Consider the following 15,169-nt stretch of genomic DNA (forward strand, 5'->3'; position numbering starts at 1 on the left):
ATGGGCGGGGCACTGCCCTTAGTCTCTGTTGAGAAATTTGGGAAATTACAAAACAACCCCATCTTCAGGGTCCTGTGGCCAGAATGAAAACCATGCAGCTGCTTAAAAGTCAGCTTGCGGTCCAAGAGGCACTGGTGAACAGACCTGCCACATGCGGGGCACTCCTGGACGCCACTGCTGGTGCTGGGTCAAGTTTAGGGCAAAAATCACCATTTTTCAAAAGCACAAGCACTGGTGTTCCTCAACTGATTTTACAACCAGTACACAGTGTGCTTTGGTTTTCTAAAAACAAATGTGTATAATTTTTTATTGATATATAGCTGATGTACTTTTTTTGATACATGTAATATTTTGATATAGTCATATCATCTGTAATAATTCAAGGTAACTGGGATATCCATTACTTTAAACATTTATTTATGCTGGGAACATTCAACTTATTCTCTTATAGCTATTTGGAAATTCACAATAAATTATTGCTTACTACAGTCCAATCTACTTATTTGCTAAACACTTGGTTTCATTTCTTCTATCTAATTATTTTTGGGCCAGGTGTGGTGGCTCACGCCTGTAATCCCAGCACTTTGGGAGGCTGAGGCGGGTGGATCACCTGAGGTCAGGAGTTCAAGACCCACCCGGCCAACATAGCAAAACCCCATCTCTACTAAAAATAAAAAAATTAGTTGGGCGTGGTGGCAGGCACCTGTAATCGCAGCTACTCAGGAGGTTGAAGCATGAGAATCGCTTGAACCCTGGAGCTGGAGGTTGCAGTGAGCCAAGAGTGCCCTACTGCACTCCAGCCTGGGTGACAAAATGAGACTCTGTCTCAAAAAAAAAATTTCTTTGTATTCATGAATCAATTTATCTTCATCCCTGCTTCCCTACCCTTCCTAGCCTCTGGTAGTCACCATTCTACTGTCTTTCCTCATGAGATCCACCTTTTTATCTCTCACATATGAGTGAGAACGTGCAATATTTGCCTTTCTATGCCTGGTTTATTTCACTCAACATATTGGCCTCCAGTTCCATCCACGTTGCTGCAGATGACAGAATCTCATATTTTTACGGCTGAATAATATTCCATTGTGTATATACACCATGTTTGCTTTCCCCATTGATAGGCACTTAGGTTGATTCCGTATCTTGGCTATTGTGACTAGTTCTGCAATAAATATGAGGGTGCAGTTATCTCCCTATTATACAATTTTCCTTTCTTTTGGATATATACTCAGTAGTAGGCTTGCTGGATCATATGGTAGTTTTGTTTTGAGTTTTTGGTGGAACCCCTATACTGTTTTTTTGTTTTTTTTTTTTACAATGGTTGTACTAATTTACATTCTCCACAATATGCTTTGAATACAAAATACAGAAACGAATCCCAGGGCTTGGAAGGCTGTCAGCCAAGTTCATCACTTGGGACCACTATTTGGAAGGAATTTACTTAACTGCATCTTTCCCAGTGTTTGGCCAATTCAACGTCTGGAAAGACCCCATTAGGCAAAGTTGGAAATTCCCTCTTTCATTGTCTCAAATCTGGGACAGTTTGGTTTGATAACAGGAAACTGTGAAATGAAAAACTTCAGAAAGAAGAAGTTGGGCACTGACCTTAGACATCCATGACTTGAAGTGAAACTTCTCTGTAAAAAGAAAAAAAAAAATTAGGTCTGGGCACATCACACTAATGTTGAGTCTATAGTAAAGTAGGGCACTTTAGAACTGATTTGCATTTTAGAAAACTGGGCTAAATTTAAAACATCAAAAATGGTGTGATATAATGCAGAATGCAAAAAGAAACTCTGACTCTTCCTGGTTTTATACCCCAAATTAACGTGAAAAAGTATGTACTGTTAATCAATGGTGTTAAAAGTCAGGATAGTGGTTATGCCTACTGGGTGGGGGCACAGAAAGCGCTTCTGGGGTGCTGCTCATGTCCTGTTTCTTCATCTGAGCACTGGTCACCCGAGTGTGTATAGACGGCGAAAATGCGTGGAAATGCATACTTAATGAATTGTGCTCCTTTCTGTATGATGTTGTATTTCAGTAAGAAGTTAATTTAAAAATCTGTCTACTCCAGCTGGGTGCGGTGGCTCATGCCTGGAATCCCAACACGTTGGGAGGCCAAGGTGGGTGGATCGCTTGAGTTCAGGAGTTCAAGACCAGCTTGGCCAACATGGTGAAACTCCATCTCCACAAAAATACAAAAATTAGCTGGGTATGGTGGTGTGTGCCTGTAATCCCAGCTACTCAAGAGGCTGAGGCAGGGGAATCGCTTGAACCTGGGAGGCAGAGCTTGCAGTGAGCTGTGATCGTGCTGTTGCACTCCAGCCTGGGTGACAGAGCAAGACTCCATCTCAAAAAAAAAAAAATTTTTTTCTGAATTGAGTAATCATAATTATTATTAGTGTCCCAAATGATTAAAACATTTCAAATGTATTATGCATTATGAAAAGTAATTGTTAAACATCAAAAGTAAAATTGTATCAGAAATGCATCTCTTAATGAAATAAACAGGACTCTACTACCCATCCCCCACAACGGATTTATATTTTCATGAGTGAATACTGTTTAATTGAGAAAAGGTTCAGCATTAATTCTGGTCTTATTTTTGTTTCTTATAGGTCAAAGGGCTGGGAAACCCTGCTCAAATAAGCAGCTGGGAATGCAGGCAGTTTTTAAGAGCAATGCCATTTGATTCTTTGCACTCCTTTCTGTGCATCCAATCCCATGGTACTCTATCACTCAACTTTCTTTCTTTCTTTTTCTTTCTTTCTTTCTCTTTCTCTCTCTTTCTTTCCTTCCTTCCCTTTCTTTTTCTTCTTTCCTTTCTTTCCTTCCTTCTTTTCCTTTTCTCCTTTTCTTTTCTTTTCCCTCCCTCCCTCCCTCCCTCCCTCCCTCCTTCCTTCCTTCCTTCCTTCCTTCCTTCCTTCTCTTCTTTTTTTTTTGAGATGGAGTCTGGCTCTGTTGCCCAGGCTGGAGGGCAGTGGCATGATACCCGCTCACTGCAACCTCCACCTCCCCAGTTCAAGCAATTCTCCTATCTCAGCCTCCCAAGTAGCTGGGTTTACAGGTGCCCACCACCACGCCCAGCTAATTTTTATATTGTTAGTAGAGATGGGGTTTCACCATGTTAGCCAATCTAGTCTGAAACTTCTGACTTCAGGTGATCCACCCACCTTGGCCTCCCAAAGTGTTGGGATTACAGGCATGAGTCCCCATGCCTGGCCTCACTCAACATTATCTTTAAGACTCTATCAGTTGATACCCCCATGAGGTCCTCTCCTCTTCAATTCAGTTTCCTTGAGGAATTGAGAATGCCAGATATGAAGGATTTATTACCGTTTTGTCTTTTTGTTTGCCGTCTCTGTTGTTTTTATACCCATGGGTTCAGGTTCAGATTGAATGAGAGGAAAGAGGTACCCCCTTGCATTCAGGGGCTCTCTCCCAGTTTTAGCAAAGAGGACATTTGGAAATAAAAGGTCTATAAATGGATTTCCAGAACACTCTCTGCCGGCATCACTTGGAATATCTTTGTATTCCCCCAAGGATTCATACCTCCAGTGTGAAGATCACTACCACACAGCATTCAGATCTCTGTTTTTGGGTCTCGAACCTGTTCCAGAGACCAATCTATGGCCATTTTCCCTGGGTGAAAATGCACATTTCCCCAACATGGGTCCCTTTAGGGTTTCAGGGGATTCCAAATCTTGATTAAGTGCCCTGCTGCAGCTGAGGGCTTTAGAGGAAGACAGACCTCAACTCAGGACAAAAGTTGGAGGCAGGGTTTGAGTTTAGGACAACTGACTACCAGTTTGCCTCTGGGGAGATTATTCTGGGGCCAGAATAATCTGCTGGTGAACCATACTCTACCCTCAAATAGATCCATTCCAATCTAGTCAGGACTTTTAAAAGTGCCATAATGTGTGCTGCCTTGCCTGGATTTAGAGCAGGTTTCAGGAAACTACAGTATTCCCCTGTTTGTTTGTCTGTTTTTTTTTTTTTTTTTTTTTTTGAGGCGGAGTCTTGCTCTATAGCCCGGACTGGAGTGCAGTGGCCGGATCTCAGCTCACTGCAAGCTCCGCCTTCCGGGTTCACGCCATTCTCCTGCCTCAGCCTCCCGAGTAGCTGAGACTACAGGTGCCCGCCACCTCGCCCAGCTAGTTTTTGTATTTTTAGTAGAGATGGGGTTTCACCGTGTTAGCCAGGATGGTCTCGATCTCCTGACCTCGTGATCCGCCCGTCTCGGCCTCCCAAAGTGCTGGGATTACAGGCTTGAGCCACCGTGCCCGGCCTGTTTGTCTGTTTTAGATGGAGTCTTACGCTGTCCCCAGGCCGGAGTAATCGTCACCTCTCGGTTTCAAGTGAGTCTCGTGCCCCAGCCTCCTGAGTAGCTGGGATTACAGGCGCCTGGCTACCACACCCAGCTAATTTTCGTATTTTCAGTAGAGACAGGATTTCACCATATTGGCCAGGCTGGTCTCGAACTTCTGACCTAAAGTGATCCGACTGCCCTGGTCTCCCAAAGTGCTGAGATTACAGGTGTGAGCCACTGCACCCGGTCCTTGGCCCCTGTTTTTGTACAGCTCCTGAGCTACAAACAGTTTCTTACACTTTTGAATGGTTAGAAGAAATATTTTATAGCATCCAAAAATCATTTGAAACTGAAATTTCAGTGGCCATAAAAATCATTTATTAGAACCCAGTCACACTCACTCACTTACATACAATCTATGGTTGCTATCACACTACCATGGCAGAGTTAGTAGTTGCTACAGGACCACCATAAAGCCTAAGTTATTTACCATCTGGTCTTTTACAGAAAAAGTTTGCCAAGCCCTGCTCTGGAATTCAGACAGTCTCTCAGTGCCAGCCTCCTCCAAGCAGCCCTCGCTTGGGGCAGCTGGGTTTTCCTTAGGCGGGAACTGACCTGGAGCTGGCCACCCACTGAGGTCTGCAAGACTTGGGGGCTTTTTAAATAAATAGGTGGAAAGGAATGAGGCAACTCTCCGGCCCAGATTCAGCCTCGGTGATCTTTCTCCCATCCCCTGAGCCTCTAGCTGGGGGAAAGCCCTGTTCCGTTCCTCCAGAGCTCAGAGCACCCCCCTCCCTAGGTTCCTGGCTCCTCGGGTTGTTTCTTGGCTACTTTTCTCTGTGAAAGGGGCAGGTGGTCTTTAAGTTCAGAGCCTGTGGGCTGAGGCTGGGACCAGGGGCAGTAGGAAAGGAGAGAGGCAGTAAGGAAGAGCAGGCTCCTTGCCTTCAGCCAGGGCGGTGCCTGAGCCCGGGCAGTAGACAGGGTGCAAGGGCAGCACGAAGCTGGACCAGTCACAGCCTGGCCAACAAGAGGAGTCCTGGGGCTCCACCTGACACCATGGGCCCTGGGGTGCGGTTAAAAGCGCTGCTGGTCTGAGTGCTTTCCCTGCTGCCGTTGCACACTCTTTCAAACAGCCCGTCCAACCTACTCTACAGATGGGACTCCCAGGACACTATGGGGATCCCTTGTGTGCCAAGTCCCGGGGGAAGCTGCTATAGAAGGCTGGAAAGTCCTTGCCCGCCTCTGGCAGGGACAGATCAGAGTCCTCTGTGTGACACTCTGTGTCCTCAGTTGGGGAAGGCGGAAGGAGCTGCGGGCTCCTTTGGTATTCTAGGCTGGAGAGCCGCCTGGCTAAGCTGGACCCTGGACACTCAGCCCATCTGCTCTTCTGGTCCTACAAGCCGCCTACCCTCCGAGACGTCCCCCCAACCCCCCACCTATAATGCAGTTCACCCCTCCCCGTGCCAGCACGCAGAGTCCCTGGCCTCTCACCGGGGAAAGCTCTGCCCCGTTCCTCCGGAGCCCAGTGCGTCCCCCGCCAAGTTCTCCCGGCGTCCACTGTAGGACCTGCCAGCACCCCCTCGGGCGGCGCCCCCTCTGCGTACCTAAGGAGTTCACGGACAGTTTCGCGGCGCCGCAGACGGGGGCTCCCAGGAGCCAGGCTCCGGCGCAGAGCAGCGGCAGCGTGACCCACATCGTGGCCGTGGCGGCTGGGCTCTGACGCTCAGGGTCCACAGAGGTGGCAGCCCACAACTGCGACTGCGAGTGCGGAGGGGCTGCACAACCGCGGAGGGGCGGTGCGAGCGCGGGGCGGTGCGAGCGCAGGGCGGAGCGAGCGCAGGGCGGGGTGGGCGGGACTCCCCCGGGGCCAGGCTTGCGGGAGGGGGCGGCGCCGACTAACCCTCCCGCTGTAGTTCACGTATCGCCCCGCCGCGTCGCTCCCTTATCTCCTCTGGGAGGAAGGGCTTGTCTGGCTATCAGGCCTGGCTGAGTCCTCGATCTGCCTGGACTGGCTGGCACAGCGCGGGGAGGTCTCAGCCTGGCCTCTGCCTCTCCCAGCGTGTCGCCATCCCCACGTCCCCCCTGTCCCTGCGTATCCCCACCTCACACCCCCCCCTCCCTGCGTATCCCCACCTCGCACCCCCATCTTCCTGCCTGTCCCCACCTCACACCCCCCCAATCTCTCTGCATTTCCCCACCTCACACCACTATGTCCCTTCCTGTCCCAGCCTTGCACCTCCCATCTTCGTGCCAGTCCCCACCTCGCACCTCCTTATGTCCCTGCGTGTCTCCACCTTGCACCCCCATCTCCCTGCCTGTCACCACCTCACACCCCCCCATGTCCCTGTGTGTCTCCACCTCAGACTTTCCCCCACACTCCCCACGTGTCCCTGCCCTGGTTAACCACATTCCCCTGGCTTCCCTTTTGCTTGGAGTGGACTTACAACTGGAGAAGCTAGACACCCTCCTTGTGAATTGCTTTGCCCATCAATAAACATTTTAGTCTTTCTGCTGAGGAAGTTACATTAAGAACTGTAGGGCCATTCTCTGAAGCTCGCAAAGCTGAAAAAGATGGTATGTAAGGGTGTGGGTGTGAGACAGACAGAAGAACGTGCATTCCAGGCTGAGAAGGCTGGCGCTGTCACTGCTTTGGGTGAGGAAAGGGTGATTTAGAACTGCCTGTGCTGTAGCCTCGAGTGCCCAGTGGCACCCTGTTCTTCACTTACATCATCACCTTGCAAAGTGGCATGTTGTTGACCCCCCATTTTACAGAAGAGGAAACTGAGGCCCCAAGAGTAGATTGTAACTTTCCCAGTCTGCATGCAGAGAGTGTCTGAACCCAGCCTTGACCTACTGCAGTGTTCTCTGCTCTGGGCTTTCTCTTCCTCTGTCTCTTCATTTTTAAATTTTTATTTATTTATTTTGAGACAGGGCCTGGCTTTCTTGCCACCCAGGTTGGAGTGCAGTGGCATCATCACAGCTCACTGCAGCCTTGGCCTCCCAGGCTCAGGAGATCCTCCCACTTCAGCCTTTTGAGTAGCTAGGACCACAGGCTCAAGTCCAGCTAATTTTTTTTGTATTTTTAGTAGAGATGGGGTCTCAAACTCCTGGGCTCAAGTGATCCTCCTGCCTCAGCCTCCCAGAGTGCTGGGATTAAAGGTGTGAGCCTCTATGCCCTGCCCGCTCTTTTTAAAAATGTGTCTTTCCAACCTGTGAGTGGAGCTAGATCTGAGCTCTCTCACGGCCTCCCTCCTACTGGTGTTTTATCCCCTGATGTTCTAGCCAGACTCTGCCTCACTCACCTGGGGAAGCAGATTCCTGGACTTATTTCCTGGGATTTGACCTACTGGGTCTCGGTAGGGCTCAGAAATCTGCATTTAAAGAGCCTCCCCCACAGTCTCTCTCCTCTCCTGCGGCCGGTGTGGCACGTGGACATGGAATCTCCATGGGACCAGGGGTCAGCTCCAGCAGGCACTTTTTTTCAGATAAAGCAGATCTTCGTTAGGTTGTGACTCCATCCCTGTCTGGATGCCCCTATGGGTGAGACCAACCTCTCTGTACTTTGAGGCAAATGTCTCAGAAAAGACCCTGCTGGGTTACTCTTTGGAACGTGAGTCGCTGGCCTTGGGATAAAGGTGTCCTCCCTAGGCAGATGTCCTGCCCTTCAAGTGTGCCTGGAATGCTTCACCCCTCTGCCCATCCCAGCCACTTGGAGAATGTCAGAATTAAAAGCTCTGCATACTAGACCTCCGACCCCAGAGCTGCCCACTGCACTAGGTCCCTGGTGACCCTCCTTTGTGGATCGTTCCAGCAGGCCAGGGCCCCTGGGTGCTGAGATGTAGAGGGCACTGACCTGGTTAATTGGAAACCGATGTTTGGTTTTAGCCATACTACAGATTCACTGTGTGACCTAAGCAAGTGGTTCCCCCCTCCCCCTGGGCCTCAGTTTCCTCATCTGTAAAATGGAGCAAGTGTCCCTGCTTTCCAGGGTAGTTAGATACAGTCATGCAGTTTAAATATAGTTATAGGTAAAATGCCTGGCCCTGAGCATGGCACCAGAATAGTGACTCCCTGCCATGCATGGGCTTTTCTGATGCTCTGTTGTGTGCTTTTTGTCCTTTGCTACCTGCACACACTTTCATAGTGAGTTTGTCTGACTCTCTGTCTCCAACTAGCTGTCGCCTCTGAGAGGGTTTCTCCTGGTTCCAGTTCTCTGCACCTCTACAGAAATGAGGCTGAGGACTGGAGCTTCTGGCACCGTCTTGGCTGGACAGGGCTGGTAGGCAGAACTCGAAAGCTTCCTGTTTCCTGGTTATTCACTCAAGCACAATCTAGTGACTGCCATGAAGGACTTTGCAGATGGAATTAACATTTGAATCAGCTGACTTTAAATAGGATTATCCTGGGTTATCCGAGGTGCCCTATGGAATCATGTGGGCCTTTAGAAGCAGAAGAGCATAGGAGAAGAGTCAGAGAGATGGGACAGAAGGAGAGGTCGGAGAAGTTAGAGGAGGGATGAGGCAGGTGGGGTCAGAGAGCTCTGAATCATGAGAAGGACTCTATCTGCCACTGCTGGCTTTGAAGGGGGCCAAAAACCAAGGTACACAGGCAACCTCTAGAAGCTGGAAATAACCCTAGTGACAGCCAGCAAGGAAACCAGGACCTCAGCCCTTCACCAGCATGGAGCTGCACTGCCAGCACTCTGAATGAGCTTGGAAGCAGATTCTCCCCGAGACCCTCCAGGGAACCAACCAAGTTCACATGGACTTCTGACTTAAAGAACTTCCATAGAATACATTTGTGCTGTTGTAAGCCTCTAAGTTTGTGGTAATTAGCACACAACAATAGGAGAAAACCAATATACCAGATGAAACGCCCAAGCTGGCAGGTGCCTCATTGGTCTGAAGGTCTGGTGCATATGGAAGCTGGGAGGCCAAGGGCAGAGAGCAGGCCTATCCATGGTCAGAGTCATGACCTCTTGTGGGGATGTGTTGGACCCTGCTCCAAGTGCTTCACACAAATAAACTTTGTGAATCAGCCGGGTGCGGTAGCTCACGCCTGTAATCCCAGCACTTTGGGAGGCCGAGGTGGGCGGATCACCAGGTCAGGATATCAAGACCATCCTGGCTAACACAGTGAAACCCTGTCTCTACTAAAAAATGTAAAAAATTAGCTGGGCGTAGTGGCTGGCACCTGTAGTCCCAGCTACTTGGGAGGCTGAGGCAGGAGAATGGCGTGAACCCGGGAGGCAGAGCTTGCAGTGAGCCGAGATTGTGCCACTGCACTGCAGCCTGGGTGACAGAGCGAGACTCCATCTCAAAAAAGGAAAAACAACAACAACAACAACTTTGTGAATCTTTTTATTTTATTTTTATTTATTTAGTTTTTTGGAGACAGCGTCTCACTCTGTCACCCAGGCTGGAGTGCAATGGTGCGATCTCGGCTCACTGCAACGTCTGCTTCCCCAGTTCAAGCAATTCTCCTGCTTCAGCCTCCTGAGTAGCTGGGATTACAGGTGCCTGCCACCACGCCCAGCTAATTTTTTGTATTTTAGTAGAAACAGGGTTTGCTCCATGTTGCCCAGGCAGGTCTTGAACTCCTGAGCTCAGGCAACCCACCTGTCAAGGCCTCCCAAAGTGCTAGGATTTCAGGCCTGAGCCACCACAACCTCACCCAGCAGAATCTTCACTTTTTAAATCCCCATTGTATGGATAAGGTAATTGAGGCACTTACGTACATTGTCTAAGGCCATACAAGTAAGTAAGAGTGGGATTTGAATTCCTGGCTACCTGAGTCCAGAGTTCTACTCCACTAAAGCATTTGCCCCATGGGAACAAGTGATGACAGTGAGTCCTGAGGCTTGCCTATCTTCCTGAACTTCCAGGTCTAGAATTCCCAGAAACATCAGTAGGAGTCCACTAACCACAGGTCCTGGAATCTGCAATCAATGCCTGCATGCAGAATGCCTCCTGCATGAATGTTCTAGTCATTGTTACCTGCCCCGCAGCCATTTATTCTTTTTCTTAAGCTGAATCTGGGGATAACAAAAAGGATAACACAACTTTATCACTCCCCTCCCCCACCACTGCAACTGTTAACCACAGGTTTGACTGGTTTTCCAGATTATCTGTTAGAGCCAACGTCGTAGCAGACAAGTTGGGCCTTTAGCCATGTTCATTTTTGTACAATAGCAATATAATAGCCACCATTCACATGGGTTTTGTTATTTACTGTTCATATCAATCCTGTGAAGGCCCTTATGAGCATACACATACTCAATTTTCAGACGAAGAGATTGAGACTTGGAGAAGTTAAGTAGGCCTGCTGGTAACAGGTGGGACTCCTTCCACATCCACAGGCTGATTTTATATGGTAGGTGGGTGGAGCATTGGCTCAGTGGTTGGGTGCCTGGCTGTGTGTTTGGATGCATGTATGGATGAATGGATAGAAGAAGGGATGGCTGGATAGACAGCTCTGTCCACGGCAAGATGGACAAACAGCTTTATTGTTGGATGGATGGGTGGAAGGAGCGATGGATGGATGCAGGGTTGAGTGACCAAAGTTTGTAGAGTGGAAAAGGTAACGAATACAGTAGGGGTATAAGTCTGCATCAAGGAGGTTCAGTCACCAAAGCAGCTTCAGTTGGGTTGTAATGTGAATTTGAACTTCTTGTTAGTTCTGTTGGCCAGGAGACACCCTGCCTAGCCACCTTGGTTACTTCCCTTGGCTGTGGGTCAGAGGAGGCCAGCCTGAAAAATGTCCATTGACTGAATGAGAAGGCACTATTTGTCCCCTGGAAAGTCAGAGAACATGGAGAACACCACCTCTTTGGCCAAACACTGGAGATGCTGCACCCACAGCCAAGAAAAGTGTGAAGAGCTGCAGAAAGGTCCAGAAGCTGGTGTTTCATCACAGCCAGGATCAGGGTGAAGCAGCGAGGTTATGCTGTGCAAGTGCAAAGGTCGATCATGTATTTATTTATTTATTTATTTTTGAGATGGAGTTTCACTCTTGTTGCCCAGGCTGTAGTACAATGGCATGATCTCGGCTCACTGCAACCTCTGCCTCCCAGTTCAAGCAATTCTCCCGCCTCAGCCTCCTGATTAGCTGGGATTACAGGCACACGCCACCACGCCTGGCTAATTTTTGCATTTTTAGTAGAGATGGGGTTTCACCATGTTGGCCAGGCTGGTCATGAACTCCTGACCTCAGGTGATCTGCCCACCTCGGCCTCCCAAAGTGCTGGTATGAGAGACTGTGCCCGGCCTGATCCCATATTTATTTTAAAATGTGACATTTTGCTCACCATGTGTTTTTTTTTTTTGCATTAACTTTTCATTTTAAAACATATTGCATTCGAGCATTATTTATCTTGATTACTGCATTTTTGGGCACCCCCTTACATTTTGCACCTCAATAATATGCCTCGCTGCTCTCACCCTAGTCCTGGCCCTGTGATAGAGTACTCGTTTCTGGACTCTTCTGCAAGCTGCAAACTCCTGTGCAGTGTGAGCTTATCCCAGCTTAGTTGTCATAATTCCTGCCTCTGGGGGAGGTAGGAGTTCAGAGGCAGGAGTTCTGAATCACACAGTTATAGCCTCCAGCTGTTTCTTCTCCAGGGACTCCTTCAGCCTCTCTTTGTTCACAAATTTTCACAGCCTATACTCCTTTGCTTTGCACTTAAGACCCTCTGTGATATATCCTTATCCTGTTTGTAATGCCCACCACCTCTGCGCTCAGTATCAGTTCACAGATCTGCTTCCTGTCCTGGACACAGACCCATCTCAATCCTTCTCCCCACCTCTCCTCCTTCTCAGCCACACCCTTGTCAGGCCTCTGAGCCCAGCTAAGCCATCTAAGTGATCTGCATGTATACATCCAGATGGCCTGAAGCAACTGAAGATCCACAAAAGAAGTGAAAGTTCCCTTGACTGATGATATTCCACCATTGTGATTTGTTCCTGCTCGTGTACCTGATACGATATATTCTCCCCTGCCCTTAAGAATGTACTTTGTACACTTATCCCAGACCTTTAAGAACTAATGATAATCCCACTACCATTTGCTGACTCTCTTTTTGGACTTAGCCCCTCTGCACCCAGGTGAAATAAACAGCCTTGTTGCTCACACAATGCCTGTTTGGCGGTCTCTTCACATGGACACATGTGACAACCCTCCTCAACCTATTCTAAATTTCACCCCAGTTGAATTGCCCCTTTATGGAAACTTCCTTTTCCTGAGCTCCTGAATTAATGATCTGCACCACACACTCATGTTTAATCCTTCATGACTTTTCAGGGTGTCCTGCAGCTGACTGATCTTTAGCCAGTGTGCACCTGTTTGGCCGCTAGTCTGAGTGGTTCAGTACCCACTCCACACTGGTGGTTACATATTTTGAAAATCACTCCCCTGGTTTCCTGTGTCTTCAGTGAAATGGAACATACTCATGCATTAGTGCTCAAACACAGAGCCTGGCTCTCTGCAGACACAACACAAACAGTAGCAGTAGCAGTAACAGTAGTTGTTATTGTTTATTCTGAGTTCAGATGGTAAAAGGCTTGTGGCATTGAAGGTGATGTTTGAAGGGCTTAGGGTCCTGGAATAGAGACATTTGGAGGTGCTGTACTCACCTCCTGAATAGGCTTGTGAGTGCCTTGATAAGTCTCTCCTGAGAAGCAAAAATGGGTGGATGGTGTTTGCAGGTGGGTGCAAGATTTAGAGGGAACAAAGAAATACAAAGACACAGTTGGGACCATGGAGAGACCCAGAAGAGGCAGTGACCAGAGAGGATTGCAAGTTTGCCTGGACCTGCCCGACATGAGCAGAACATTCCTAACTCCCCTTCCTGGCCATGAGAAGGGCCTTGGCTATTTCTGGGTCATGAGTCACTTGGTCTGATTTGGATAATAATTGCATAGTAAACAAGGAAACAAGGGCTTGATAAGGTCTTGACTGAATGAAAATGGAATCAGGCCAGGTAAGAAGAGAGCCTACAAGATTTCACCACCAAGCCCTATTGTGGTGCCTCTCCACACTTCTGGGACCAGCCACCCACCCAGCCCCATACCCAGGCCCAACCACCCGCCACTTGCCTCTACCTCCCCACCGGCTACAGGGGCCCCACCTTCCCTGAACTCCTCACCCTATTGCAACTCAACCCATCACTTAGAGTCTACCTTATCTGGGTCGCCCTAGCCCCTCTTCTCTCCAGAAACCCTGGGTTTCTTCTATTCCTTCAAGAACAAGTTTAAGACCCTTCCTCTGAGAAGCTCTCCCTTGCCAATCCCTTTTCTTTCTTTTTTTTTTTAAACTTAAAAAAAAAGTGAAATTCATATAGCATATACTCAACCATTTTAAGGTATGTAATTCAGTTATCCCATCAATCTAAATAATCTGATCACATCTGAAGTGCTTTGTGAATGAGCACTTACAGCCAGTTTTCCTCTTGTTTTGTTGAGGCAGAATTCACACAACATGAAATTGGCCATTTTAAAGTGTGTAATTCAGTGGTGTTTAGTGCATTTATAATGTTGTGCAACTATCACCTCTCTCTAGTTTCCGAACTTTTTCGTCACCTGCAAAGAACACCCCATACCCATGAACTAATTATTTCTCATTCCCCTCTCCCCACCGCAGTCCCCTGGCACCTACTAATCTGCTTTCTGTCCCTATGGATTCACCTATTCCGGACACTTCACCTAAGAGGAATCATATGATGAGAGACCTTTTATGTCTCTCTTCTTTCACTCAGCGTAATGTTTTCTAGGTTCTTCCAAGTTATAGCATGCATTAGTACCTATTTTTTTTTTTTTTTTTTTTTTCTTTCTGAGATGGAGTCTTGCTCTGTCACCCAGGTTGGAGTGCAGTGGCCAGATTTCGGCTCACTGCAAGCTCCACCTCCTGGGTTTACGCCATTCTCCTGCCTCAGCCTCCCGAGTAGCCGGGACTACAGGCGCTCACCATCTGGCCGGGCTAGTTTTTTGTATTTTTTTTTTTGGTAGAGACGGGGTTTCACCGTGTTAGCCAGGATGGTCTCGATCTCCTGACCTCGTGATCCGCCCGTCTTTGCCTCCCAAAGTGCTGGGATTACAGGCTTGAGCCACCGCGCCCGGCCAGTACTTATTTCTTTTTAAAGCTGAGTAATATTTTGTTGTATGGCTACACTACATTGTGTGTGTGTGTGTGTGTGTGTGTGTGTGTGTGTGTGTTTTGAGACAGAGTCTTGCTCTGTCACCCAGGCTGGAGTGCAGTGATGCAATCTCAGTTCACTGCAACCTCTGCCTCTGGGTTCAAGTGATTCTCCTGCCTCAACCACCCCGAGTAGCTGGGATTACAGGTGCATGCCCCCACGTCCAGCTACTTTTTGTATTTTTAGTAGAGATGGGGCCTGTTTTTGTATTTGAGACAGGGTTTTGAGACAGGGTCTCCCTCTGTTGCTCAGGCTGGAGTGCAGTGGTGTGATGATAGCTCACTGAATCCTCTATCTCCCAGGCTCAGGCCATCCTCCCACCTCAGTCTCCTGAGTAGCTGGGACCACAGGCACTCCCCACCATGCCCAGCTAAGTTTTGTATTTTTTTTTTTTGTAAAGAAAATATTTCACTATGTTGCCCAGGCTGGTCTGGAACTCTGAGCTCAAGCAATTCGTCCTAGCCTCAGCCTCCCAAAGTGCTAGGATTGCAGGTGTGAACCACCCACACCTGGCCTGTACTATGTTTTTTAAATCCACTCATCTGTTGGTGGACATTTGGCCTGTTTTCACCTTTTGGCTATTATGAATAATGCTGTTATGAACATTTAGGTACAAGCCTCTGTGTAGACACATTTTCATTTCTCTTGGATATAAACCTAGGAGTGGAATT

The 15,169-nt window shown here is 48.3% G+C and overlaps 1 protein-coding gene across 2 annotated transcripts in view; it reads right to left on the minus strand.

The window, feature by feature from the left end:
- CTSH (cathepsin H) overlaps nt 1–6,111 on the minus strand; it is a 28,684-nt gene extending 22,573 nt beyond the window's left edge. For both annotated transcript variants that reach the window (XM_023193393.1, XM_023193394.2), the window contains exons 1-2: nt 5,914–6,111; nt 1,606–1,637 (exon numbers count right to left, since the gene is read on the minus strand). In XM_023193393.1, coding sequence (XP_023049161.1) covers nt 1,606–1,637; nt 5,914–6,004 — 123 coding nt within the window. In that variant the 5' untranslated portion in view covers nt 6,005–6,111. The remainder of the gene's footprint in view (nt 1–1,605; nt 1,638–5,913) is intronic.
- Between the last annotated feature and the right edge of the window lie 9,058 nt (nt 6,112–15,169).

Source organism: Piliocolobus tephrosceles, chromosome 6 (assembly GCF_002776525.5).
Source record: "Piliocolobus tephrosceles isolate RC106 chromosome 6, ASM277652v3, whole genome shotgun sequence".
In the NCBI taxonomy this organism is placed as follows: Eukaryota; Metazoa; Chordata; class Mammalia; order Primates; family Cercopithecidae; genus Piliocolobus; species Piliocolobus tephrosceles.